Below are 25833 nucleotides of genomic sequence, written 5' to 3' on the forward strand. Positions count from 1 at the left end.
ATAGTTCTTAGGCTCTCCAATATGGATCACTGACTTAATATCTTATTTTTACTCTAGAGAAGGAGGGGGGTGTGACATTCCCCTGGTGTTATCCAGACCAGTGATCTGCTAGGTCACTCCAATCCTCGACTCTGGGAACCAGCCTTACCCTGCTCTGCTGTGAGAACCCCCACTCCTGGGTTGTTCCTGCACAGCCTCTAGCATGTAAACTGCTCCCAGCCAGACACTGCTTCGATTGTGCAACTGAATGACACTAGCCAATATCTCCGGTCCCAGACACAACCCTAGGAACCTCTGTCTTGCAGTATTCAGTTATGCCCGCTGGACACTGCAAGCTTATATGAGTTTGTCAATTTAACAAAGGAATTGATATGTACCAGGCTTGTTATCCCAAGGGGAATCTTGAACACCCTTCAAACCAAATGCACTGTTTCAGGTAGAACAAACAAACAAATTTATTAAATATAAAAGATAGATTTTAAATGACTATAAGTCAAAGCACAACAAGTCGGATTTGGTCAAATGAAATAAAAGCAAAACGCATTCTGAGCTGATCTTAACACTTTCAGTGCCCTTACAAACTTAGATGCTTCTCACCACAGATTAGCTGGTTGCCCTTCAGCCAGGCTCTCCGCTTCGATCAGCGCTTCAATCGGTTGTTGGTGGTGGTGTCTGTAGATGTAGGTGGAAGACACAGGAAGAGCATGGCAAACTTCTATCCCTTTTATCATGTTCTTTCTTCCCTCCTGGCATTGCCGTCCCCCTTCAGAGTCAGGTGACATTACCTCATCATAGTCACAAACTGACCAAAGGAAGGGGGGTGACTCACTCGAGGATCCAACAGCTCCTTTGTTGCTGCTTAGGACAGTGTCCTTTGTTCCTGTGAGGCTGGGCTGGGTTTGTCCCATACATGCCCTGAGGAGGTGTGAACTGCACTTCTGCTCTTGGAGAGTTTTTGCCTGGGCTTGTTTTAAGCCATGGGGACACATTTTCATCCTCATAACTATATACATGAAATTACAACCAATAACATTACTATAACATTACTACAACATTACTATAACAACAATGATCAGTGCATCATGAGCCTTCCAAAGACACCCGACATGACAAACTTTGCATTGGATACCACACAATCATATTATAAGGATGAACATGGGGATGTAGGGTGTTCCCCCAAAGTACACAGTGTCACAGGGGGAAAGGCTGCACAATGTTGATTGTAGATGGGCAATGTTAACTAGGTGAGTTGCAGGGCTTAAAATGTGATTTAGTGCCTAGATGTGATTTTTTTTATTTGTCTAGGATCTTCAGGTTAACCTTATTTTCATAATCCTATGCTATGCTTTTGTGATAAATGCTCTTTCAAGTGTACACTTTACAACACCAAGTCTCATCAAAGACCTCTAGCTATAAAATTTATTTACTGAGATTAATGAATTCTACCAATCAACAGATCTGTAGGTGCACATAGAATTGAAGAATACAATCAAATTTATCTCCTCAGTAATGATTTACATCAGTTAATTGATTATTTTCTAAAAGCTACTGTTCTTAGGAACAGAAAGGGCTTCCTAGTATGCTTCACCCTCAGTTGGTAAGATAAGGATATAAGAACTCTTGTTCCAATTAATTTATCCCTTTTGCTCAGGTACTGGAAGTATTGATCACAGAGTATTGCATAATACACCGTTTTTCCTTGCTTCCCTTCATTCTGTACAGGAGCAATGTGAGCAGATTAGGTTAAAGCATAATTCAAAGCACCAGGTAATAACTTTTATTCAGTATGCTAAATTATAGTTCAGGCCTTTGAGTCTCTGTTAACCACAGTATAACTTTTTTTTCTTTTTACTTAATCACCTCTTCAGTCACTGGGGCATCAAACAGGGTGTAATTAGTGCCTATCAGCTTTGCTCCAAGGCAAATTGCTTCCATGTCCTACAAAGACCTGCCTATGTGCTCTCAAGCTCTACATTACAATTTGGGGCAAAGGTGACACTCCTGCATCTTCTACCTTTGATGCAGGCACCACAATTTTCATCTTAAAGGTAGTTGCTGTATTTAAGTGCTCACTTTTTGATTAACTCCATTTGAACTACCTCATTTGTAGGCAATTCTAGTTCCCGTCTGTGGACAGGAAAATTACAGCTAAAATGAAGATTATTCTTCACACAATGACACTAAATTTCCACATACTCTGGCGTAAGTTTGAATGAACTGTATTTTGCCAATTGTCTGGACTGGTTTCCTGCCTTGTAACCTAAGTGGATTTAGTTTAGTGTTGGCTTGTTGTGTATTATAACTGCTGGTCTGACAAACTGAAGTTTGCGCAGCTACTCTTGTGCTTAAAGTTAAGCAGGTGAGTGTTTGCAGGCTTGGGGCCTAAATTTGTAAGTGGTCAGTTCCTAGTTGGCTCTAGCTTAGTTTTTTTGTCCGCCGACAACATGGTTAATATTTGATCAGCAATCATGGCAGGTAACTGTGTTTTGCTGTAGCTACTGACATAGTCTAACACAACATTGTCTTTATGTAACTGGTTTTACACTCTTTTTTTGTCCCCCGTGTGTACAGGATGCTCCGTGAAACCAAATTGGCCAGTTCTGCAGCTCTGTGTAGCAGACTGTCCAAAAGCACACAGTCCCATGTGCTATTGCTGCTGCTCTGAGTGCTGGTGAGTCCTCTTAGCACTCTCTCCCCCATTCCGACAATATGGGACAGCCACCTACATTGCCCCTAATTGCACAGATAGAAACAAAATTAGTCAAGTGAGTGTGGATGCGCAAGCGTGCTTGACACATGATTTTTGTAACCAGGTCACATGAGAGCATCACAAACTAAAAACAAAAACAGGATTATGCTTTCAGTCAAGACAGGGCAGAACCGGTCAACTCTGCACCAAGATATACAATTAACAGTCCGAAACCGGAAAATGAAACTTACTTGCCTGAGAAATTATCCCCTGCAAAGTAGATAAAAGTGTGCAGCTGCTCTTGGGGGAACCAATGGCAGTACCACACATAATTATACTATGTTGCCAGGAAGGAGAGGATTGATGCTAGAAAACACTGGAGAAGCAGATCCACATAGCATTCTAACATCTTGGTTTCCTGATTTTAAAGAGATATTGATCTATGTGTGTGTTCATGCTGGAGACAGAACCATGTAAATAAAGTAATTTTGAGACATTTGTGACTAAGACCCAGGTCCACAAAAGGACTTAGGTGCCTTTCTCACACGTTAGGCACCTAAATCTCCCAAATTTAGGTATCACTGAGTTCCTCAAAACCCCTGCTGTCTAACTCTAGAGGTGCCAAAAATCCCTCAGTGCCTACATTTTTGTTGTAAAATTCCCCTAGCTGCTAAATTCTGCCACTGGGCATGCACACAGTGACTTGGTAGAGAGGCCTGGGTGCCTGTCTCACACCTAGGCCCCAGTGGGATGCTCAAACCAAGGTGTTCCCCTGCCTAGCTTGCCTGATCCAGTAAACATTTTCAAAGCACACCTGCCTAACTCCATACAAAACAGCTGGTGGGGGGAGGCGGCGGCAGCAGCTGCCTTCTTTATAATCTCTAGCTCTATAGTTAGGGCATTCAGCTGGGAGACCAAAGTTCAAATTCTCTCTCTGCCTGATGAGAAGGGATTTGAACATGAGTTTCTCATCTCTCAGCTGAGTGCCTTTACCACTGGACTATAGAATCATCCTCGTTGGCCAAATGCATATGTAATTATTTATACAAAGTGCAACAACTTCAAGAGGAAAGGTTGAGAGCCACCTGTATCAGAAGATCCCATCTTCCTGTAGTTAGGGCACTCCTGTGAGGAGGAAACCCACATTCAAATCCCTTGTCATCAGACAGGGAGGAAATTAAACCAGGGTCTCCCAACATCCCACATTAGTGCCCTAGCTACTGGGATAAAAGTTATAAGGAAAACTGCCACCTCCTGGCCATTTTGTGCAGGACTTTGCATGCATCACCACCATTCCTACAAGAAACAGCTTAGGTGACGGATTCAAGGAGAGGGTTCTTGGCTGTGGATCCCAAGCAAAGATATGTGTGTCCCTCTCATCCAGATTTAAGTTCCTACCTCTCTGGGAAAGGCAGGGCTGAGGACACACCACCCCTCTCCTTGCCATCTGCTATTGGCTAGCGTAGGCAGTTCCCACCTAATGTGTTGGCTTTTATGGATCCCATTCTTAGTTGCCTATCTTTCCCCAGGCTGCTACTCTGAAACCTATCTTCTCCCAGGCATTACATAGAGAGCCTAGGCACCTAAATCAGGGTTTATGGACTCCACTGGGTGGCTAGGTGCCAAAACGTTATGCATTGCAATTCCTAAGTCCCTTTGTGGTTTTGGGCCCAAGTGAGTGTCAATAGCTAATGTGGAAATATAAAACAAATCAGCTAATGCTAATTTTGTGACATTTAAGATCTAAATTATCCAGACCAACTAAGTGGTATGTGTACAATACTGAGGCAAAATTCAAATATATATGTGTAAAAATAAAAACATAAAAAAGCTAAGACATCCCAGACCTGTATGTCTAAAACTCAATAAGCACAAGGGCACATTCTGAAATGATGCATCCATGTTTATATAACTTATAAATTGATTTAATTTTAAATGCTTGGGAAGTAGCTCAGATCCTGCTGTGAGGAATGCCACATGTAGATAGGCATCTAAGTCACATGAACTTTGATATTTTGAAAAATGAAAATGGCCAAGATATCTACCCTTGAAAAGCAGCCAATATATATGTACATTACCTTCTTTTCATATGGATTATTAATATTGTACCAGTTCTTTAGAAAGCATGATTGGATATAAGGAGAAAAGAAGTCCTGAGACAGCCACAGTTTAAGGAAACGCCTACAAACAATTTAAAAGACAATCTTATTTGGCCACTTTTTAAACTCATTTGTAACCTCATGGCATATAAAACTATGAACAACTTAAACATGCAGAGAAGTGATTGGAAAATATGGTTTTTCAGGTTTCTTTCTTTCTAAGGAAACACCCCAACAGCTAAGCAGCAGGGTGACTGAGTGGAGTCAGTCTGCCACTTCCCAATGAGACCAAGCAATAAACTTATGGCAGGAGTTAAATGCCAAATGAGAGAAGATGCAAAACACTCCAGATGAGAAATGTTGGTGGTCCAGACATCTAAGAGTTGGATCACATTCTTATTAAGTGAATGAATTTGATGGAAAATTGAAGCCATTGAAAAGAGATTGAAACATGTGGAAAAACACTATCCCATGACACACTGACTTGTAGTTTTTAGAAAAATCTTCCTGAAGCAGATCAGATTGCTCCTGGGATCTTTTCTAACCCATCACCATGCTCAGTGTCAGGACCCTAAGGACCACTCCTGACATGTGCACATACAAGTAAGATGAAGTGTGATTCTCAGCACTAAGCACAGATAATTCTCAAGCGCCCTGCACACCTATTCACTGAAGGCCAAATTTGTAAAGGTATTTAGGCACCTAAAGATGTAGACAGACACCTAGAGGGATTTTCAGAGTCACTACACACCTATTGTCAAATGAAGGCCTGCAGCTGATCTTGGGACTAGCTAGCTCTGTCTCCAACAGACTAATGAACGAAGACGAGTTACAACAGAATTGCCTGATTGGCTGAAGGAACCAGCAGGTGTTCTCTAAAGCCCAGCAGCAACAGGTCACTGGCTGCTGTTCAATGCTTATGCCTACAACTGTGATTACTCCTGTGCCTGTCTTGCTCCAGCCTTACTTCTACTTCATTCCTATTCTGCTCCTGATTCCACCTCTGACCCTTGGCTGTTGTTACGGGCTTCTGGTTGTTGACTTTAGACTCCAACTCTTGGCTCTGACTCTCACCACTAGCTCAGACCGCACCCACAACCTGGCTGTTGACACTTATCCGCATGTTTAGGTGTCTAAATACCTTTTAAAATCTGGCCCTTACTACAAGTGGGCAGGATAAAAAGCACTCGGACAGAGGAGAATGAGTATGTCTAAGGAGAAATGGAATGAAGAAAAATTCTCATCTTGCTAAAGCAGCACTTACCCACATTTCTTTCTTAGGTCCTATACCTTTCACTAAGCAGGCATCTAGCACCAATGAGAGTGCTAGCATGGGAAGGGACTACATGTCACAGCTACATTGTAATGGTCCCTTTTCGGGATGCAAAGTGGTACTGGGGAAGTTCCTGAAGCCTTCCCATTCTTTTGCATGCCTGTGCTGAGGCTTATGTTTCTGTGCTGCTCATTACTTTGTACCTTAGTCTAATATGGCAGGACTAAGGGATGTCTACAGTTCGAAATTATTTTGAAATTATTCTATTTGAATTTTCGGAAGCGATTTTATACATTCGGTCTTGCGTGTCCCCACTGAAGTGCGTGAATTCGGCAGAGTGCGTCCACAGTACTGAGGCTAGCATCGAATGTCAGAGCGGTGCACTGTGGGTAGCTATCCCACAGTTCCCACAGTCCCCGCAACCCATTGGAATTCTGGGTTAAGCTCCCAGTGCATGATGGGGCAAAAACATTCTCGCGAGTGTTTCTGGGTGTGTGTCGTCAGTCGCTCCTCCTGCCATGAAAGCTACGGCAGACAATCGTTTCGTGCCTTTTTGGCATGCAAACACCATACTGCTTTCAGCCGACGGTGCAGTACGGTGTACCGCTTCTCTCCTGGTACTATGAATCCACCTCCCATTTCCTCTCGTCTTTCTATGTAATCTCTATACGTATCTACTCTTTCTCTTCCTCATCGACCGCTTCCGCTGCCAACTCTGCTCTGCCATTATGAACCGAGCAGCACAGCTTCTGCCGCCAACTCTGCTTTCCCGCTCTTGCCGTGCTACTGAGCTTCTCCATGGTGTCTGTCCTGGGCTCCCACCTCCATGAAAGCTACAGAAGTCAACCATTTCCCACCTTTTTTCGGCCATCGTGAACCGAACAGCACCTCTTCCGCTGCCAATATGCTCTCCTACGTTTTGTGCCCTTTTTCCAGGATTACCCGTGCAGGCGCCATAGCGCGGCAAGCATGGAGCCAGCTCAGATCTCTGCTGCAGTTTTGACCATTGTAAATACCTCGCGCATTATCCAGCAGTATGTGCAGTACCTGCAAAACCGGGTGAGGAAGCGACGACAGCGAGATTACAATAGTGATACAGACGTTCCTAGAAGCACGGCATGTGGCGATTGGGAGATCATTGTGGTGTTGGGCCAGGTTCATGCCGTGGAACACCAATTCTGGGCCCGGGAAACAAGCACAGACTGGTGGGACTGCATAGTGGTGCAGGTGTGGGATGATCCCCAGTGGCTGAGAAACTTTCATATGCGTAGGGCTACTTTCATAGAACTTTGTGACTTACTGTCCCCTACCCTGAAGAGCAAAGACACCAAAATGAGAGCAGCCCTCACAGTTGAGAAGCGAGTGGCCATAGCCCTGTGGAAGCTTGCAACGCCCAACAGCTACTGGTCAGTCAGGAATCAGTTTGGAATGGGCAAATATACTGTGGGGGCAGCTGTGTTGAAAGTAGCCAACGCAATCATTGACCAGCTGCTATCAAGGATAGTGACTTTGGGAAATGTGCAGACCATTGTGGATGGCTTTAATGTGCTGTGGTTCCCTAACTGCAACGGGGTGATAGACGGAACAGATATCCCTATCTTGGCCCGGAACACCGGGGAGGCCAGTACGTAAACTGCAAGGGGTACTTTTCCATGGTGCTGCAAGCACTGGTAGATCACAAGGGACGTTTCACTGACATCAACATGGGATGGCTGGGAAAGGTGCATGACACTCGCATCTTCAGGAACTCTGGTCTGTTTGAACAGTTGCAGGAAGGGACTTACTTCCCAGACCAGAAAACTACTGTTGGGGATGTTGAAATTCCTATAGTTATCCTCGGGGACCCAGCCTACCCCTTAATGCCATAGCTCATAAAACTGTACACAGGCATCCTGGACAGTAGTAAGGAGCAGTTCAACTATAGGCTGAGCAAGTGCAGAATGGTGGTAGAATGTGCTTTTGGATGTTTGAAAGCATGCTGGCGCAATTTGCTAATTCAGTTAGATCTCAGCACAACCAATATTCCAATTGTAATTGCTGCTTGTTGTGTGCTCCACAATATCTGTGAGAGTAAGGGGGAGACGTTTATGGTGGGGTGGAAGGTTGAGGCAACTCGCCTGGCGGCCAATTTCACACAGCCAGACAACAGGGCGCGCAGCACATCAGTGAAGCTTTGAAAGCCAGTTTCATGACTGGCCAGGGTATGGTGTGACAGTTGTGTTTGTTTCTCTTGAAGTTACCCACCCACTATATATATGAAAGGAAATAAAGTCACAATTGTTTAAAAAACATTCTTTATTATTTTATTACACAACACTTTGAGAGAAATCAGAAGGTAGACCAGGGGAGGGGGGGTACTGGGGAAAGGGGGTGGAGGAGGAGGGAAAGACAAGTCCAGAAACCAAATCAAAATTTTGGATATGCCAACATTCTGCTGCTTGTGCAGTCCTCTGGGGTTGAGTGTGTGGGTCCCCATAGCCTCTCCCCCCGTGTTCTTGGCATCTGGGTGATGAGGCTATGGAACTTGGGGAGGACGGAGGGCAGTTATACAGGGGCTGCAGCAGCAGTCTGCGGTCTTTCTGCCTTTCCCGCATTAGATCCACCATACAGCGGAGCATGTCAGTTTACTCCCCCATGAGCTTGACCATAGCATCCTGCCTGCTCTCATCATGTGCGTCCCTCCTCTCTTAGTGTTCACTTAACGCTTTATGAGACTCCGCAATTGTTTGCCTCCATGCATTCAGCTGGTCCCTATCAGTGTAGGAGGACTGCATGAGCTCAGCGAACATGTCGTCCTGAGTTTGTTTTTTCTGCCTTCTAATCTGGACCAGCCTCTGGGACGGAGTGGATAGGGGCCGCGTTGAAACATTTGCACCTGCAGGAGGAGGGTAGTATTTTAAAAGATACATTTTAGAGAACAAAGGGGACACTTTCTCAGTGAAACAGGCAATTCATAGTACACAGCACATGTTCTTTCTGTACAAGGTCACATTTTGCCTCTTATACTGAAGTGCCTGCCACTTTGGTGTAAGTAAGCCATCACACACAGCCGGGCAACAGAATTCAGCTTGCAGGCAGCCATGGTAAGCCCTAGGGCACGCGGAGTTCTGCTGCTTCCGCATTCATTTCAATGCTTTCAAACTGCTAGGCCCCCTTTCCCATAGCAAGCAATGCCTGGTGAGTTTGCCATATAAAAGGAGGGCCTGCAGGCTCTCTGGGATGAAGAGAGCCCCCCCGCCCACCGCACACACACCCTGTGGCTCCGATGAGGCTCTGAGCAGGGATGAGCCCTTTAAACTAAATGCGAACAGCCCAGCACAGCTGGGTTTCCCTCCCACCCCCCTTTTCCAATCAGGCTCTCACTCACCAGAAGTTCCTTCTCCAGGGTTGTGGTCCAGGAGCCTGCATTGGGAGTGGGGGGAGGCTATTGGGTCCAGTGTTAAGAACAGTTCCTGGCTAGGGGGGAAAACGGATTCCCCATTTGCCACCTGTGCACTGTCGTCCTCCTCCGCCAATAACTCATCCTCCTTGCTCCGTGCAACTCCCCCCTTGCAGGTGTCCATGGACAGTGGTAGGGTCACACCCCATAATTGCATGCAGCTCACAGTAGAAGCGGCATGTATGGGGCTGTGACCCAGAGCACCCGTTGGCCTCCCTGTTTTTTTGGTACGTTTGCCTGAGCTCCTTGATTTTTGCATGATTCTGCTCTGTGTCCCTGGAGTAGCCTCTTTCCGTCATGGCCCTGGAGACTTTAGTATATGTATTTGCATTTCTTTTTTTGGAACGTAGTTCTGCCATAACAGATTCATCTGCCCAACATGCGATGAGATCCAGTACCTCCCGTTCGGACCATGCTGGAGCTCATCTGCGAATCCGGGACTGCGTGGTCTCTTGTGATGGTGGACTCTGTATGGTCGCCTGTGATGGTGGACTGTGCTGATGGTGACCAAACAGGAAATGAAATTTAAAAGTTCATGGGGCTTTTACTGCCTACCTGGCTAGTGCATCAGAGTTGAGAGTGTTGTTCAAAGCGGTCACAAGGGAGCATGCTGGGATAGCTCCCAGAGGCCAATAACATCGAATTGTGTCCACAGTACCTGTAACCTGGAACTGCGATCTCGATTTTAGCGCTACTCCTTGCTGAGGTGGCGTACAGAAATCGGATTAAAGAGCCCTTTAAATTGGAAAAAACGGTTTGGTCGTGTGGACGGAATGAGTTTTAGTTTGAATTAACTCAGCTAATTCCGAAATAACCGCATACTGTAGACCAGGCCTAAGTCCTAAATGATAACTTTGCCTTTTAAAGTGTCACATGAGCAGATCTCAAGGCTATAGGTACTGAAAAAAAATGGTGGAGTACTTCAAATGCTTTATCACAACCTACCGACTTTTCGCCCCACAATTAAGTATTTTTCAATTTTGCAGCTGGGGTGGATAACTTGTAAATGTTTAGAAAAGTTATGCTCAGAATGGAGTGAATGAGTCATCATCATGCTTGTTAATAAAATGTCCTGAATGTGTTCTGGATCATATTATTAATACTGTGATATTAAAAGAAAAAAGATATGTAAAAGAATAATTATTCCAGATATTACCACTTTCGCTTCAAGCTACTAACAATGTGGAGATAGAGGCAGTCAACAAATGGGGCACTTACACCTATTGCTCATATAACAAAACAAACTAGACAAAGAATATCCCTGTAATATTCCAACAGCATAAATTAAAAACACAATTTTTATGTAATAATGAACAATGATAGATTAAATTCTTCTAAGGAAACTCTGCATACTAACTCATTTTCTTCATGCTGGTTATTTATTAGACTGAGAAGTAATGATGAAACAGAGATAAACCTTCAGAATAACAGCTTAATTCTCCATTTCTTCACTGGAACATGGTAGTAATAGGGTTGCCAACTCTCCCAGTTTTGCCGGGAGTCTCCCGGAATTGAGCTCTATCTCCTGCTACAGTCAATCTGGGAAATGTCAAAATGCTAAAAGTCTGGTGTTACAGCAGGGCTAAGGCAGGCTCCCTGCCTGCTCTGGTCTTGCACCGCTCCCGGAAGCAGCCCGCATGTCCCTGCGGCCCCTGGAGGGGGGGCAGTCCTGACTCTGCAGCTCCCGTTGGCTAGGAACTGCAGCCAGTGGGAGCTATGGGGGCGGTGCCTCTGGGCAGGAGCAGCGCACAGAGACCCCCGTGGCTCCCTGCCTAGGAGCTGCTGCCAGAGGCATGTGCCAGTCGCTTTCGGGAGCTGTCCAAGGTAAGTGCTGCCCGGCCGGAACCTGCACCTCTCAGCCCTTCCCGCACTCCAACCCTCTGCCCCAGCCCAGAGCCCGCACCCCAACTCCCTCCCAGGGCCCGCACCCTTCATCCCCCTCCTGCACCCCAACCCCCTGCCCCAGCCCAGAGCCTGCACCCTGAACCCCCCCATACCCCAACCCCCTGCCCAAGCCTACAACCAAACTTCCTCCCAGAGCCCAGACCCTTGCCCCAGCCTGGTGAAAGTGAGTGAGGGTGAGTGAGTGATGGGTGGTGGTCGGGGGATTGAGTGAGGGGGCATGGTCTGGGAGCAGGGGTGGGGCCCAGGGCGTGGCCTCTGGGTAGCGGACCGGGCAAGGGTGTTTGGGTTTGTGGGATGAGACAGTTATGGAAATTTAGGAAATGGTCTGCCAAAGCCCGCCTGATAAATAACAGCAAGGAGAGTCAGCCAATATCACATGTATTCCAATAATTTTGTTTTGCAAAGATTTAGAAAGGAGGAGTTTGGATGACGTGGGGCCTTCATTGTTGCATAGGAATGTATCCTGCTTACGATGGTTTAGAAGAGCCTGGGACCCAGTCCTGCACTTCCGGGAAGGATGGTTTGAGTGAATATTTGGGGGGCTGGGGGAAGGAAGAGAAGAAGGAGGTTAACAACAACATTTGGATATTCCCGCCACGCTGTGGACAAGGCAGACCACGACGCTCAGCGGGAAGTGAGGGGGGGGAGCGCAGAGCTCAAGCCAGCCGGGATTGCGGAGGTCGGCCAATGGAGCCGCCTTCCCGAGGCGATCAAGTGAATCCACCCTCGCTGCCCGGCGTTAGGAACCGCAGCCGCAGCAGCCCTGCCCTGGGGGAAAGGCCTTTCCGGCAAGTGACTGGCTCCCCCTGCCCCGAAGGAAGGAAACTCGCGGCATCCCCCCGCCAGTAACCCTGCCGAGCGGCTTTCAGCGGGGAGCGGCGCGGCGCGGGCGGCCCAGGCAGGGCGAGGAGCGCAGGGGGCGAGGCAGACTCGGGGTGAAACGCTCCCTGCTGCGGGGGGGGGGGGGGGCAGGTCAGCGGAGGCGGCGCGCGCTGGCCGGGGGGAGGAAGGGGCGGCCGCAGGGAGGCCTCAGCGCAGCTCTCCCACAGCCCTGCGGTCCCGCCCTCCCGGTGCCATGGAAACGCGGCCCGTTGTGCCCAGCGCGGCGGGCCGCCTGTCGCCGCACTGGACTCTGCATGGCCCACGTCCGGCCGCCTTCCATGGCCTCGGCCAGGCCCTGCTCGCTCCCGCAAGTCGCCGCCTCGAGCCCCTCCGTTTCCTTCCCCTCTTCCTCGGCGGCGACGGTCCTAACCCGGGTGCGGGCGCGGGCCGAGGCGCAGCTGATCTCCGCGATAGCCAGCGAGCGGGCCATGCGCTGGAGCGAGGTGACTCCGCCCGCCTCCGCCAGAGGGCGCTGGGCACGGGCCGGGCGGTTTGGGGGAACCCCCCACCCCAAGGCTAAGCAGCGCCCGGCTGGGTCGGGGCAGGAGGGGAGACCCCCGGGGGGAGGGGTGTCTTATTCACATTAGCTATGCCGACTCCCTTAACTAGCCATCGTGTTCTTCATCCCAGCCACAGCAGGTAACCCAGAACTATGATAACTTGCTGTGGCACTAATTTGTGGCTCTTTGTGCTCTGAGGTAGTGCTCTCCTAGGCCTATGAGGTGGAGCCTGGTGTCCAGAGGAGCTGAGCTGAGCTTTGCACTCTGCAGTGCTTCTCATTTCTGACTCTCAAAAACTCCCAGAGTCTGATGCTGGCTTTTGGTCATTTTGCCATTTATGTTTTTTGCTTTCAGGTTGTTGCACATTACACAGCACTCTTGAAAACTTTGAGCAAAGAGGAACTTCCCAAAGACTTTGAGCCTGGTCCTTACTATTCACAACTGGTAATTTTAAAACCATTTCTCAAGTGACAAGCAGGATTGTCAGCTCTTGCCGTTTTATTACAAGTGTTCTAATAGATGGTCTATCTTCAAATCCCAGCTTTTGAAGTGATGTGATTATGTGAAAATCTCAGGTTTCATTTTTAAAAAAAAGTTTCTAACCGTCGCGTTTGCAGAGAAAATGGGAACCCTAAAGGCTCAATAAGCAGAAGGGAAATAAAAAGAACCACTAAAAAGAAACCCCATGACTTTTAATTAAATCACATGATTTTTGGAGACATTGCTCATGACTTTTGAACACTCAGGATTGACAGTACTGGACTAATGTTGTTTTACAAAATGATACAATGTCAGGCTGCAGTTCGGCAATCAGATCTTTGTGGATGGACCCTCGATATCACTAGGGCACTATATGTGTGCAAGGGTTCACCTGGATCTGGTTGCAGGATTGGAGCCTTCATTTGGATAACACCAACATGTGAATGTATTATATTTTAAGAACATATAACTGAATTATATGTTTGATCCACATTTATCTGACTGGGTGCCAGGGAAGCTGAGAGAGCACACTGTCTGGTCAGATGAAAGAGAGAACCAGAGCAGTTAGCTTAATGATGCATGGTTGTGCTGGAGAGCACAAGGTAGTGGTGGAGAGCAGTGCTACTGGCAGTGTTGTCATCCCTGCCACGTTGACATGTTTGATGGGATGGGCCCTTTGTGCACCAGATAGAGTATTTGGGGGAGAGCTGGTTACAGCCTTCAAAAAGTGCAGTAATGTTCCCTCAAGTATCCCCTGGCCACCACTGCTCAGGTGCTGCACCCCCCCCCCCCACTCCCTGTGCAGGTCTTCATAGGCATAGGATTAAATTCTGACCCCATTGAAGTAAATGATAAAACTCCTAATGACTTCACTGTAGGGTTGCCAACTTTCTAATCGCACAAAACCGAACATCCTAGCCCCACCCTTTCTCCAAGGCCCCACCCCCTTCCCTGTCCCTTCCCCTAGGCCCCGTCTCCTGCTCACTATATTCCCCCTCCCTTGGTGGCTCGCTCTCCCCTACCCTCACTCACTTTCACTGGGCTGGGGCAGGGGGTTGGGGTGCGGGAGGGGGTGAGGGCTCTAACTCAGGGTGCAGGCTCTGGGATGGGGCCAGAAATGAGGGGTTCAGGGTGTGGGAGGGGCCAGTGGGAGTGCGGAGCTGCTGCTCGGGGCAGGGGCAGCATGTGGAGCCCCGTGGCCCTCTGCCTAGGAACTGGACCTTCTGGCTGCTTCTGGGGCACTGCGCAGTGCCAGAACAGGTAGGGATTAGCCTGCCTTAGATCTGCAGCACTGCCGACCACACTTTTAATGGCCCGGTCGCTGGTGCTGACCAGAGCTACCAGTGTCCCTTTTCGACTGGGCTTTCCAGTCGAAAACTGGACACCTGGCAATCGTTCTTCACTGGGGCTAGAGTTTTACCATGATGTAGCCTTATTTGTCTGTAAGATTGGCTCCAGTGTGCAGCTGCCATATGTTTCTTCATTGCAACTACAAATACTTGTCTTTAGAAATAAATTAATGCGTGTTGGTTATGCTGTTCAGTTGAGAATTAAATCATTTGCTCAGCCAGGCTTTAGAGACAGCTGCATCCGGCAGAATTTTAGGACAGAGACAGTTTGCACCTGTTCTTACCTCCGCAGATTTACAACTGTGCCATTTTATTAATATGGGGCCTGCTTAGTTTTGTGTTGTTTGCAGTATTTTAAATTAATTTAGATGATCTACAAATATCTCTATTGTAGCTTATTAGAGGGACTACTGATTTTGTAATGTGAAATATTAATGATATTATAGTTCTCTTCTGGACAATGTATTTTAACGTTCCAGATAATTGTTGAAGGACGAGACCTTCAGCTGGTGTAAACTGGCATTTATTTCAATGGAGTTAAGCTAAGAATCTAGCCCAAAGTAAATAGTACCTAGGGAGTAGCAGAGGGAATAAATTTGAAATTATTTTAGAATACAAATATGTAAAATAACGATTGCCCAAGAGAAATGGTAAAAAAGCAGTTTCATTGGTTTGAAACAAATTAAAAACCGGTCCTAAACATGTTCAGAACCTCAGCAATACTAAAACTTCAATAATAATTTGAGATTCTCATTGTGTATTTCAGCTATTTGAAACCTATTATCATTTAGCTGTAGCTTTCCAAAGACAGAATCACCATCAGGAAGCAGTGCAAGAGCTTAATAAAGCAATAGATGTTGCATCTATCCCTAAGGTAAAACTGCAGTAGTATTTAAAGTATGTACATTACATAATGAGTGTTTTTATGTAAAAATTCAACCAATGATTAAATCAAAGGAGTGTGCTTTAAGATATACTGTCCTGTGTCTACCTTGTGGTTTTATTATGCTATATTTATTCTAAAGTGAATGACAGCTGCATCTTAGAGTCACAGCTACCGTACATCAAAATGAGATCATCCAGTATAATAAACACCACTGCATTTGGAGACTCAGATCAGACAGAGCCACAAATAATCCATTTTCTGAATATATTAGGTTATCTTATGCTTGCACATTGCATTAAGCATATTAGAAATTGACCTGTAAGACATCTTCGAATAAAATTAGAGGGTGTTTTAGGTAATGGGAGGGAGGAAGAAGCTGAAATTTCCCATTTCCTACCCCCACAACCTCCACTCATTAGTTTAATCCTGAGTGGTCACTATATTTGAAAATGAGGGATGGACCTTGACTGCTTCAAATGTTGGGACCCTTTATAATTATGAATCATTGATGTCATACCTACATCTAATGCCCTTTAAGTTAAGGACTTGATCCTATGGGTTCTGAACACTCCTGTGAGGTGTTATGCTGGAATATGTAGGCATTGAGGACGGTCACCACCTCACAGGATTGAGCTTTATAAAGACAAGTAACTGCTTTCCTAATTTTGATGTCTGAATTCCATTTCCTAATGACAATAGGACATTCTGGACCGGGTGACTAATGTGTTTCTGGGATAATTAGTCAAAGGGGGCTCAATCCTCAGCTCCTGATAACTTTGATGGAAATTGCAGCCCTCTCAGCCCCTTGCAGGAGACACTTAGCATTTATTGGGATCTGACCCTTGGTCTTTGACCTCGTGCTTTATATACTCTAAGGCATGTTATAATTGCACAGGAATCCACTGTTTGTCAAAGTTTATTAATTCATAATATTTTTAAAATAGACTGAGTTTAAAATCGCATGGAAAAAGCAGAAACTTTTTCTGTGAAATGATTGATTAAATTCTGCTCCATGTGATATATATGTACAATGTTCAGATTAATGTCTGAGATTTCATGCACACCCTAAAGTCTTTCCAATCTAGAAATTTTTAATTGGCAGGATAAATTGTATCTAAGGTAATTGGAAACAATCTTGCCATGCTAGTCATAATTTTTTTTTTTACCACTGGCATTGACAGCAATTGAATTATATTTTAAGGAATAATAATAAATGATTTTGTAAATAGGAAACAATGGTGAGTAACAAGCAGTAAAAATAGTCATAAAATTGATGAACAAACTGAAAATTAGACCATTAAAATTCTCTGGCACCATAGGCTCTAAATTCACTTGCTCTTTGTTCAGATAATATTGTATAGAAATAAATGCCTGCATTTTTTTGTTTTTTGAATTTATCTGTGCGATACATCTGTACTTTTGGATTAAACACTCTTAATGGTAACTGCACATTGGCTTTGTGGTTCATGTACAGTCTCATTAAATTCCTTCATTTTTTTTTTTCCTCCAAGGGAGTAAATTGATTTATACGAGCATGCTGCTAATGTTATAGCTCCTTGTCTAGCCCCTTGGGTTCTAATGTTTTTTAAACTCAGTACAATTATGGGAAACGTTACACTGGAATGATGACATAAATCATCCCCATAGGAGTCTGAGCAGTCTGGGGAGTAATCTTATAGAGCCCTGCTGAGGTAAATAAGAACAGTAATTTGAAATAAATAAAAGACCAATGGTGCTAATGTGGATGGCTCAAGAATATCATTAAGTTCATAATGACAGGTTTGTTTGGTGTAACAATGCTGGATGTACTGTAAAGCTGCTTTTTAGATCGTATTATTACAGTTCATGTACTATCTTCTCTCCAGATTGCCTGTCGAGTTGGCTGTGTTTCCAGAACTTTCCTTCATACACCACTGTTTGCGAGAAGAGCATATGCATATGTAAAATGTGGTAAGAGACCCTAGATCCCTATTTTAACTTAGTAAATAAACATTATAATTCCAAATCGAGAAAGATTTTTCTGGAATACTTTTGCTCTGCCTTGCACTTTTATTATAACTAGCAGCATATGGGAAATATTGGGTGAGTCTGGAGATAAATATACATTCACTTAGCTTTGCAGCCTTCCAGGAAAGATTTATGTGCTGACAGCAGGGTGGACTTTACGGAACAGCAGGGGTGCTCAGAGCAACTTGCAGTCTCCAAATCCTCTGAGCACAGTGTGACTTTGATAGATGCGGATCCTAGTGGCCAGCTGCCTACTTGCTCCATTGCTGAGTACAGATGAGGGCTTCTCTTCTAAGATCGGTTCTTGTTGACAGTCCAGTCCCTTCATCATCTGCAGGTCAGCAAAGGAATAAAAATGCAAGTTTAAGAGGTAAAATGAAAACAATTAATTTAAAAAATAAATACTTAAAAAGTTTGTAAGCACTTATGCATTTTACCTATACAAATGTGATTGAGTAATTAGAGAATGGAGCATATTAACTATTGAGAAATACTTTACAGTTTTCAGGAACAAAGGGAAAAAATCCCAAAAGACTAAGTAAACAGCAAATTTAATCCAAGTTTTATCCCACTTACAAAATTCTCAAAATAAAGGTAAAGCAAAAAGGAGCTCTCTGTTTCAAGTCAGTAGCTTTTGGGGGAAAAAGAGAGAGAGAATTTAGCTATCTGGGCTCAAAGGATCAAATCAAGACCTGTGTAATACAAAGGGATCCAGACAGGAGGACCTTCCCCATAGACCTATTAATTTCAGTGTGAATTGAGGCAGGCATAAAGTCCATGTGTGGATCCTTTTCTAGGATCTTTGTTCAAAGAAACCCAAATTCAACAAGATTTAATAGCATTTTTATTGATGCATACATAAATAAAAGGTTTAATAATGTTACAAAATAGAGATGTATTTTATTAAATCTGAAGACAACAGCTGTACTTTTCCATCAGAGGCATGTGTGGGAAAGTGCACTAAAACAAATTGCATAACTGAAAAGTGTACTCTGCTTATGCAAAAACTTAGGTGTGAAAATATGCATACTAAATTGCAGACTTGATTTTAGGACCACTTCAGAAAATTTGTCTCTAGTACTTTTTTTAATGATTACTGAACTAGTATTAAAACAAGATGTAAACACGTACCATTTGTAACATGGGTGGTCATGCTGTTATTTAAAATGACACCACATTTCAACAAATTTTGATTTAAAAAAAAGGTTCAAGTAAAAAAAAATCTAAAATAAATAGGTAAAACATTCTCTGTAAAAAGGATGGCAGGCAAGCCTTTGGTTTGTGTTTGATTTAAGGTGTCAATAGTAGATTATATAAGGGAATTAAAAAGGACTGAAGCAGTTCAAAAATTTTGCAAACAAGGTCTCAACTCATCCCTACCTTCACCCCCCCTTATGGATTTCTAGTTCTGCTTCTCTCTCTCTGGCTCAATGACTATTTATGTATTTATCCACAGTGTAACGTTCACTGGCGGGGAGGAGAGAGACACACACACACGCACACATTCACTCTGTAGTGCAGTAGTTAGGGCCCCATCTGGGAAATGGGAGACCCAGCATCCAGTCCTCCTGCTCCCGTTGCTTTTTCATTATTCGTCCACAGTAGAACTACTTCAATGGGAGAAACTGAGGGTGCTCCACATCAGAATATCCCATAGTTCAGTGGTTAGAGTGCTTTCTTGAGGTGTGAGACCCTTGTTCAAATCCTTTCTTCCTCTCAGGTTGAGGTGGGAATTGAACCTGGATCTCTCACATCCCAGGCAAGTGGTAACCAGTGGGCTAAAAGTTACCACTCTGGTAGGTGCCTCTGAGCATGCCTACAGCAATGCACATGCATTAGGTGGCTAAACGCCTATCTTCCCCTGGTTTGAGAATTTTTGGGGGGCTTAGATGGGAAATAGGTTCCAGACGCCTAGAAGGAGGTGCACATGCCAAGAGGCAGAAAAACGGGCAGAGGGAATTTTTACCCTGAAAATATAGGTGCTGGGTGAGTTTAGGCACCTACAGGGTTCGGTGAGAATTCTGTGGATTGCAGTGGAGTCAAACCTGGCATTTTGGTGCTAAATCTGGGGTTTAGATGCCTAAGTACCTTTGTGTATCTGGGCCTAAGCAATTTCTTGGCTCACCAGCACCACCTATTGAAAATATTACAGTCCTGTTGCAAGCACAGTTAGGCTTGTGGTTGATTGTTTTAGTTGAACAAAACATAAACTTGAAAACAATGCATAACCCTCAATGTATTTTCAGCTCACAGTGAACACCAGAATGGCATCAAACAAGCTAACAGTCTCAACAGGATTTTGGGGTTGCCTTGCTTTCAAAAAGAAAACTATATAGCAGCACAGTAACACATACATATTCAGATACCCACAATCACATTCATTGGCTAAATACCATGTTCTCTTTTGAGGTGAACCCAGTGATAGTGAATGCACTCCGAAATACTTTGAGACTATATGGGTAAATGATTGTCAGGTGAGGCCCTGATGAAATGTAGAGGCAGTGGTTCTTGTGGTTAGGTCACTGGACTGGGACTCAAGACCTGGGTTCTACATCTACCGCTACCACAAACTTGCTTTGTGACTTTGAAGATGTTGCTTCACTTTTTATTTTGGTACTTCTGTTTCCATTCCTACCATTCATCTGTCTTGTTTATTTAGATTGTACACTTTTCTGGATTGTCTCTTACTGTGTGTTTGAAGAGCGCCCTAACACAATAGAACATAACACAATGATATCATTATTCATTATTTGTATTTCAGTAATGCCCAGAGGTCCCAAACTGAGACTGAGGTCTCATTTGCTAGGTTGTACTGTGACTGGTATCTCTGAATTCAAAAACAGCCAGTTGGGGTTCAAAGATCCATATTTTGCTCTGGTTGGGACAGAGTGAGCAAAAACAACACAAGTATTATCTGGGAATTATTCTTTGTGACTCAAATCCAGTTAAAGATCACTGCAGAATATGTAAATTAAAAACAAAACACCCTCCCTCCCCTGCCGCCCCAGCCTCTTGGGCAGTAAAGTGTCTGGCAACTCCACATCATCTAGGTGCACGTGGAAATTGGGCACATTTTCTTCTTTGCAATTCAGGTTCTGATATTTCCCTCATCACGGTAGTGTCTGAATGCCTTCCAATAGTGCCTTAAACAATGTGACTAACATCTGTCATGTGTGGTTCTCTCTCTTTCTCTCTCATATCCTCTCTCTTGCGGGAGAATTGTGTGTGCACTGTAGTGATTTATTGTGGTAGGGTTATTTTTTAAGTAATACGAAGATTAGGCTATACAACTTAAGTTGACGTAAGTTATGTTGCTCAGGGATGTGAATTAGCCAATAGTTATTTTTTGTGTTTAAATTGTACCATAGAATCTCTATGGATAGTAAGTCCATGCTCTAATAATAAGAATATAGCAGTAGGGATATATTACCGACCACCTGACCAGGATGATGACAGTGACTGTGAAATGCTCAGGGAGATTAGAGAGGCTATTAAAATAAAAAACTCAGTTAAAATCCCCCATTATTACTATCTTCATATTGACTGGGTGCCTGTTACCTCAGGACGGGATGCAGAGATAAAGTTTCCTGACACCTTAAATGACTACTTCTTGGAGCAGCTAGTCCTGGAACCCACAAGAGGATCGGCAATTCTTGATTTAGTCCTAAGTGGAGCACAGGATGTAGTCCAAGAGGTGAATATAGCTGGACTGCTTGGTAATAGTGACCATAATATAACTAAATTTAACATCCCTGTGCTGGGGAAAACACCGCAGCAGCCCAACACTGTAGCATTTAATTTCAGAAAGGGGAACTACACAAAAATGAGGAAGTTAGTTAAACAGAAATTAAAAGGTACAGTCCCTGCAAGCTGCATGAAAACTTTTTAAAGACACCATAATAGAGGTTCAACTTAAATGTATACGCCAAATTAAAAAACATAGTAAGAGAACCAAAAAAGTGCCACCATGGCTAAACAACAAAGTAAAGGAAGCAGTGAGAGGCAAAAAGGTATCCTTTAAAAAGTGGAAGTTAAATCCTACTGAGGAAAATAGAAAGGAGCATAAAGTCTGGCAAATGAAGTGTAAAAATATAATTAGGAAGGCCAAAGAAGAATTTGAAGAATAGCTAGCCAGAGACTCAAAAAGTAATAGCAAAATATGTTTTAAGTACATCAGAAGCAGGAAGCCTGCTACACAACCAGTGGGGCCACTTGACGATCGACTTCAACATAGAGTGCTTCCACCGACGTGCACAGGCTGAAATTGTGGAAAAGCAGCACCACTTGCCCCATAACCTCAGCCGTGCAGACCACAATGCCACCACAGCCTCAGAAACAACTCTGACATCATAATCTAAAAGGCTGACAAAGGAGGTGCTGTCGTCATCATGAATAGGTTGGAATATGAACAAGAGGCTGCTAGGCAGCTCTTCAACACCACTTTCTACAAGCCATTGCCCTCTGATCTCACTGAGGGTTACCAAAAGAAACTACACCATCTGCTCAAGAAACTCCCTGAAAAAGCACAAGAACAAATCCGCAGAGACACACCCCTAGAACCCTGACCAGGGGTATTCTGTCTGCTACCCAAGATCCATAAACCTGGAACATTTGGGGACAATGTATACCTTCAAATCAGCGGCACTGCTATGGGTACCCATATGGTCCCACAGTATGCCAACATTTTTATGACTGACTTAGAACAACGCTTCCTCAGCTCTCGTCCCCTAATGTCCCTACTCTACTTGCGCTACATTGATGACATCTTCATCATCTGGACCCATGGAAAAGAAGCTCTTGAGGAATTCTACCATGATTTCAACAATTTCCATCCCACCATCAGCCCACCATCAACCTCAGCCTGGAGCAGTCCACACAAGAGATCCATTTCCTGGACACTACGATGCTAATAAGCGATGGTCACATAAACACCACCCTATACCGGAAACCTGCTAACCGCTATGCCTACCTACATGCCTCCAGCTGTCATCCAGACCACACCACACGATCCATTGTCTACAGCCAAGCTCTACGATACAACCACATTTGCTCCAACCCCTCAGACAGAGACAAACACCTACAAGATCTCTATCAAGCATTCTTACAACTACAATACCCACCTGCGGAAGTGCAGAAACAGATTGACAGAGCCAGAAGAATACCCAGAAGTTACCTACTACAGGACAGGTCCAACAAAGAAAATAACAGAACGCCACTAGCCATCACCTTCAGCCCCGAACTAAACGCCAATGCATCATCAAGGATCTACAAACCCTATCCTGAAGGATGACCCATCACTCTCACAGATCTTGGGAGACAGGCCAGTCCTTGCTTACAGACAGCCCCCCAACCTGAAGCAAATACTCACCAGAAACCACACAACAAAAACACTAACCCAGGAACCTGGCTGGTGAATCTTGCCCATATGCTCAGGGTTTAGCTGATCGCCATATTTGGGGTTGGGAAGGAATTTTCCTCCAGGGCAGATTGGAAGAGGCCCTGGAGGTTTTTCGCCTTCCTCTGTAGCATGGGGCACGGGTCACTTGCTGGAGGATTGTCTGCTCCTTGAAGTCTTTAAACCACGATTTGAGGACTTCAGTAGCTCAGACATAGGTGAGAGGTTTTTCGCAGGAGTGGGTGGGTGAGATTCTGTGGCCTGCGTTGTGCAGGAGGTCAGACTAGATGATCATAGTGGTCCCTTCTGACCTTAGTTTCTATGAATCTATCCTTGCAACAAAGCCCGTTGCCAACTGTGTCCACATATCAATTCAGGAGACACCATCATAGGGCCTAATCACATCAGCCACGCTATCAGAGGCTCGTTCACCTGCACATCTACCAATGTGATATATGCCATCAAGTGCCAGCAATGGCCCTCTGCCATGTACATTGGCCAAACTGGACAGTCTCTACGTAAAAGAATAAATGGACACAAATCAGACGTCAAGAATTATAACATTCAAAAACCAGTTGGAGAACACTTCAGTCTCTTTGGTCTCTCAATTACAGACCTCAAAGTGGCAATTCTTCAACAAAAAAACTTCAAAACCAGACTCCAATGAGAGACTGCTGAATTGGAATTAATTTGCAAACTGGATACAATTAACTTAGGCTTCAATAAAGACTGGGAGTGGATGGGTCATTACACAAAGTAAAACTATTTCCCCATGTTTATCCCCCCCCCCCACTGTTCCTCAGACGTTCTTGTCAACTGCTGGAAATGGCCCACCTTGATTATCACTACTAAAGGTTTTTTCCCCCTCGCTCTCCTGCTGGTAATAGCTCACCTTACCTGATCGTTCTTGTTACAGTGTGTATGGTAACACCCATTGTTTCATGTTCTCTATGTATATAAATCTCCCCACTGTATTTTCCACTGAATGCATCCGATGAAATGAGCTGTAGCTCATGAAAGCTTATGCTCAAATAAATTTCTTAGTCTTTAAGGTGCCGCAAGTGCTCCTTTTCTTTTTGCGGATACAGACGAACACGGCTGCTACTCTGAAACCTAACTATAGTCTGTAACCTATCATTTAAATCAACTTCTGTACCAAATGACTGGAGGATAGCTAATGTGACACCAATTTTTAAAATGAGTTCCAGAGGTGATCCCAGCAACTACAGGCTAGTAAGCCTGGCTTCAGTACTGAGCAAACTGGTTGAAACTATAGTAAAGAACAAAATTGTCAGACACATGATTGAACATAATTTCTTGGGTAAGAGTCAACATGTTTTTTGTAAAGGGAAATCATGCCTCACAAATCTACTAGAATTCTTTGATGGGGGGGTCAACAAGCATGTGGACAAGGAGGAATCCAGTTGATATAGTGTACTTAGATTTTCAGAAAGCCTTTGACAAGGTCCCTCACCAGAGGCTCTTAAGCAAGGTAAGCTGTCATGGCATAACAGGGAAGGTCCTCTTATGGATTGGCAACTGGTTAAAAGATAGGAAACAAAGGGTAGGAATAAATGGTGAATTTTCAGAATGGAGAGGGGTAAATAGTGGTGTCCCCCAGGAGTCTGTACAGGGCCTAGTGCTATTCAACATATTCATAAATAATCTGGAAAAAGAGGTAAACAGTGAGGTGGCAAAATTTGCAGATGATACAGAACTACTCAAAATACTTAAGTCCGAGGCAGACTACGAAGAGCTGCAAAAGGATCTCTCAAAACTGGGTGACTGGACAACAAAATGGCAGATGAAATTCAATGGTGATAAATACAAAGTAATACACATTGGAAAACATAATCCCAACTATACGTGTTGGGGTCTAAATTAGCTGCTACCACTCAAGAAAGACATCTTGTGGATAGTTCTCTGAAAACATCCACTCAATGTGCAGCGGCAGTCAAAAAGGCAAACAGAATGCTGTGAATAACTAAGAAAGGGATAGATAATAGGACAGAAAATATCATGTTGCCTCTATATAAATCCATGGTACGCCCACCTCTTGAATACTGCGTGCAGATGTGGTCACCCCATCTCAGAAAAGATACATGGGAATTGAAAAAGGTTCAGAAAAGGGCAACAAAAATGATTGGGGGTATGGAATGGCTGCCATATGAGGAGAGATTAATAAGACTGGGACTTTTCATCTTGGAAAAGAGATGACTAAGGGGGACATATGATAGAGGTCTAAAAATCATGACTGGTGTGGAAAAAGTAAATAAGGGAGTATAATACAAGAACTAAGGGTCACCAAATGAAATTAATAGGCAGCAGATTTAAAACAAACAAAAAAGTATTTTTTCACACAACGCACAGTCAATCTGTGGAACTCCTTGCCAGAGGATGTTGTGACGGCCAAGACTATAACAAGGTTAAAAAAAGAACTAGATTAGTTCATGGAGCATAGTTCCATCGACGGCTATGAGCCAGGATGGACAGGGATGGTGTCCCTAGCCTCTGTTTGCCCGAAGCTCGGAATGCATGGTGGATCACTTGATGATTACCTGTTCTGTTCTTTCCCTGTGGGGCACCTGGCATTAGCCACTGTCAGAAGACAGGATACTGGGCTAGATGGACCTTTGATCTGACCCAGTTTGGCCATTCTTATGTTCTTAAATGTTTTTAATAGACTACAATAAATTTAGCCCTTGACATTGAAAAGCTATTTCAAAGTTAATTTTAAATAGGTTTATTTTTAAAAAAATCCCTGTATTTAAATAATAAAGAACAATTTTTTAAAAAACAACCATCAATTTTTTTTTATCATCCAGCTCCAGGATGCACTATTAAATAGCCATCCATGAGGAACTTAAGGTCAACAAGAAGTTGCTTATCCATTTCTCATATGCCTTTTCTATTATCTCCTACCTGCTCT

At 44.3% G+C, this 25833-nt stretch overlaps 1 protein-coding gene across 9 annotated transcripts in view; it reads left to right on the forward strand.

The window, feature by feature from the left end:
- The first annotated feature begins 12422 nt into the window (after positions 1–12422).
- Positions 12423–25833, forward strand: part of LOC125630330 (uncharacterized) — a 101588-nt gene continuing 88177 nt past the window's right edge. For 3 of the 9 annotated variants that reach the window (XM_075124426.1, XM_075124427.1, XM_048836092.2), the window contains exons 1-4: positions 12431–12730; positions 13142–13231; positions 15383–15490; positions 17368–17452. In XM_075124426.1, the coding sequence (XP_074980527.1) occupies positions 12542–12730; positions 13142–13231; positions 15383–15490; positions 17368–17452 (472 nt within the window). In that variant the 5' untranslated portion in view covers positions 12431–12541. Of the gene's footprint in view, positions 12731–13141; positions 13232–15382; positions 15491–17367; positions 17453–25833 lie in introns of all 9 variants that reach the window. The other 6 variants (XM_075124428.1, XM_048836096.2, XM_048836093.2 and 3 more) reach the window with 5 other exon arrangements.

This window comes from Caretta caretta, chromosome 1 (assembly GCF_965140235.1).
Source record: "Caretta caretta isolate rCarCar2 chromosome 1, rCarCar1.hap1, whole genome shotgun sequence".
NCBI lineage: Eukaryota > Metazoa > Chordata > Testudines > Cheloniidae > Caretta > Caretta caretta.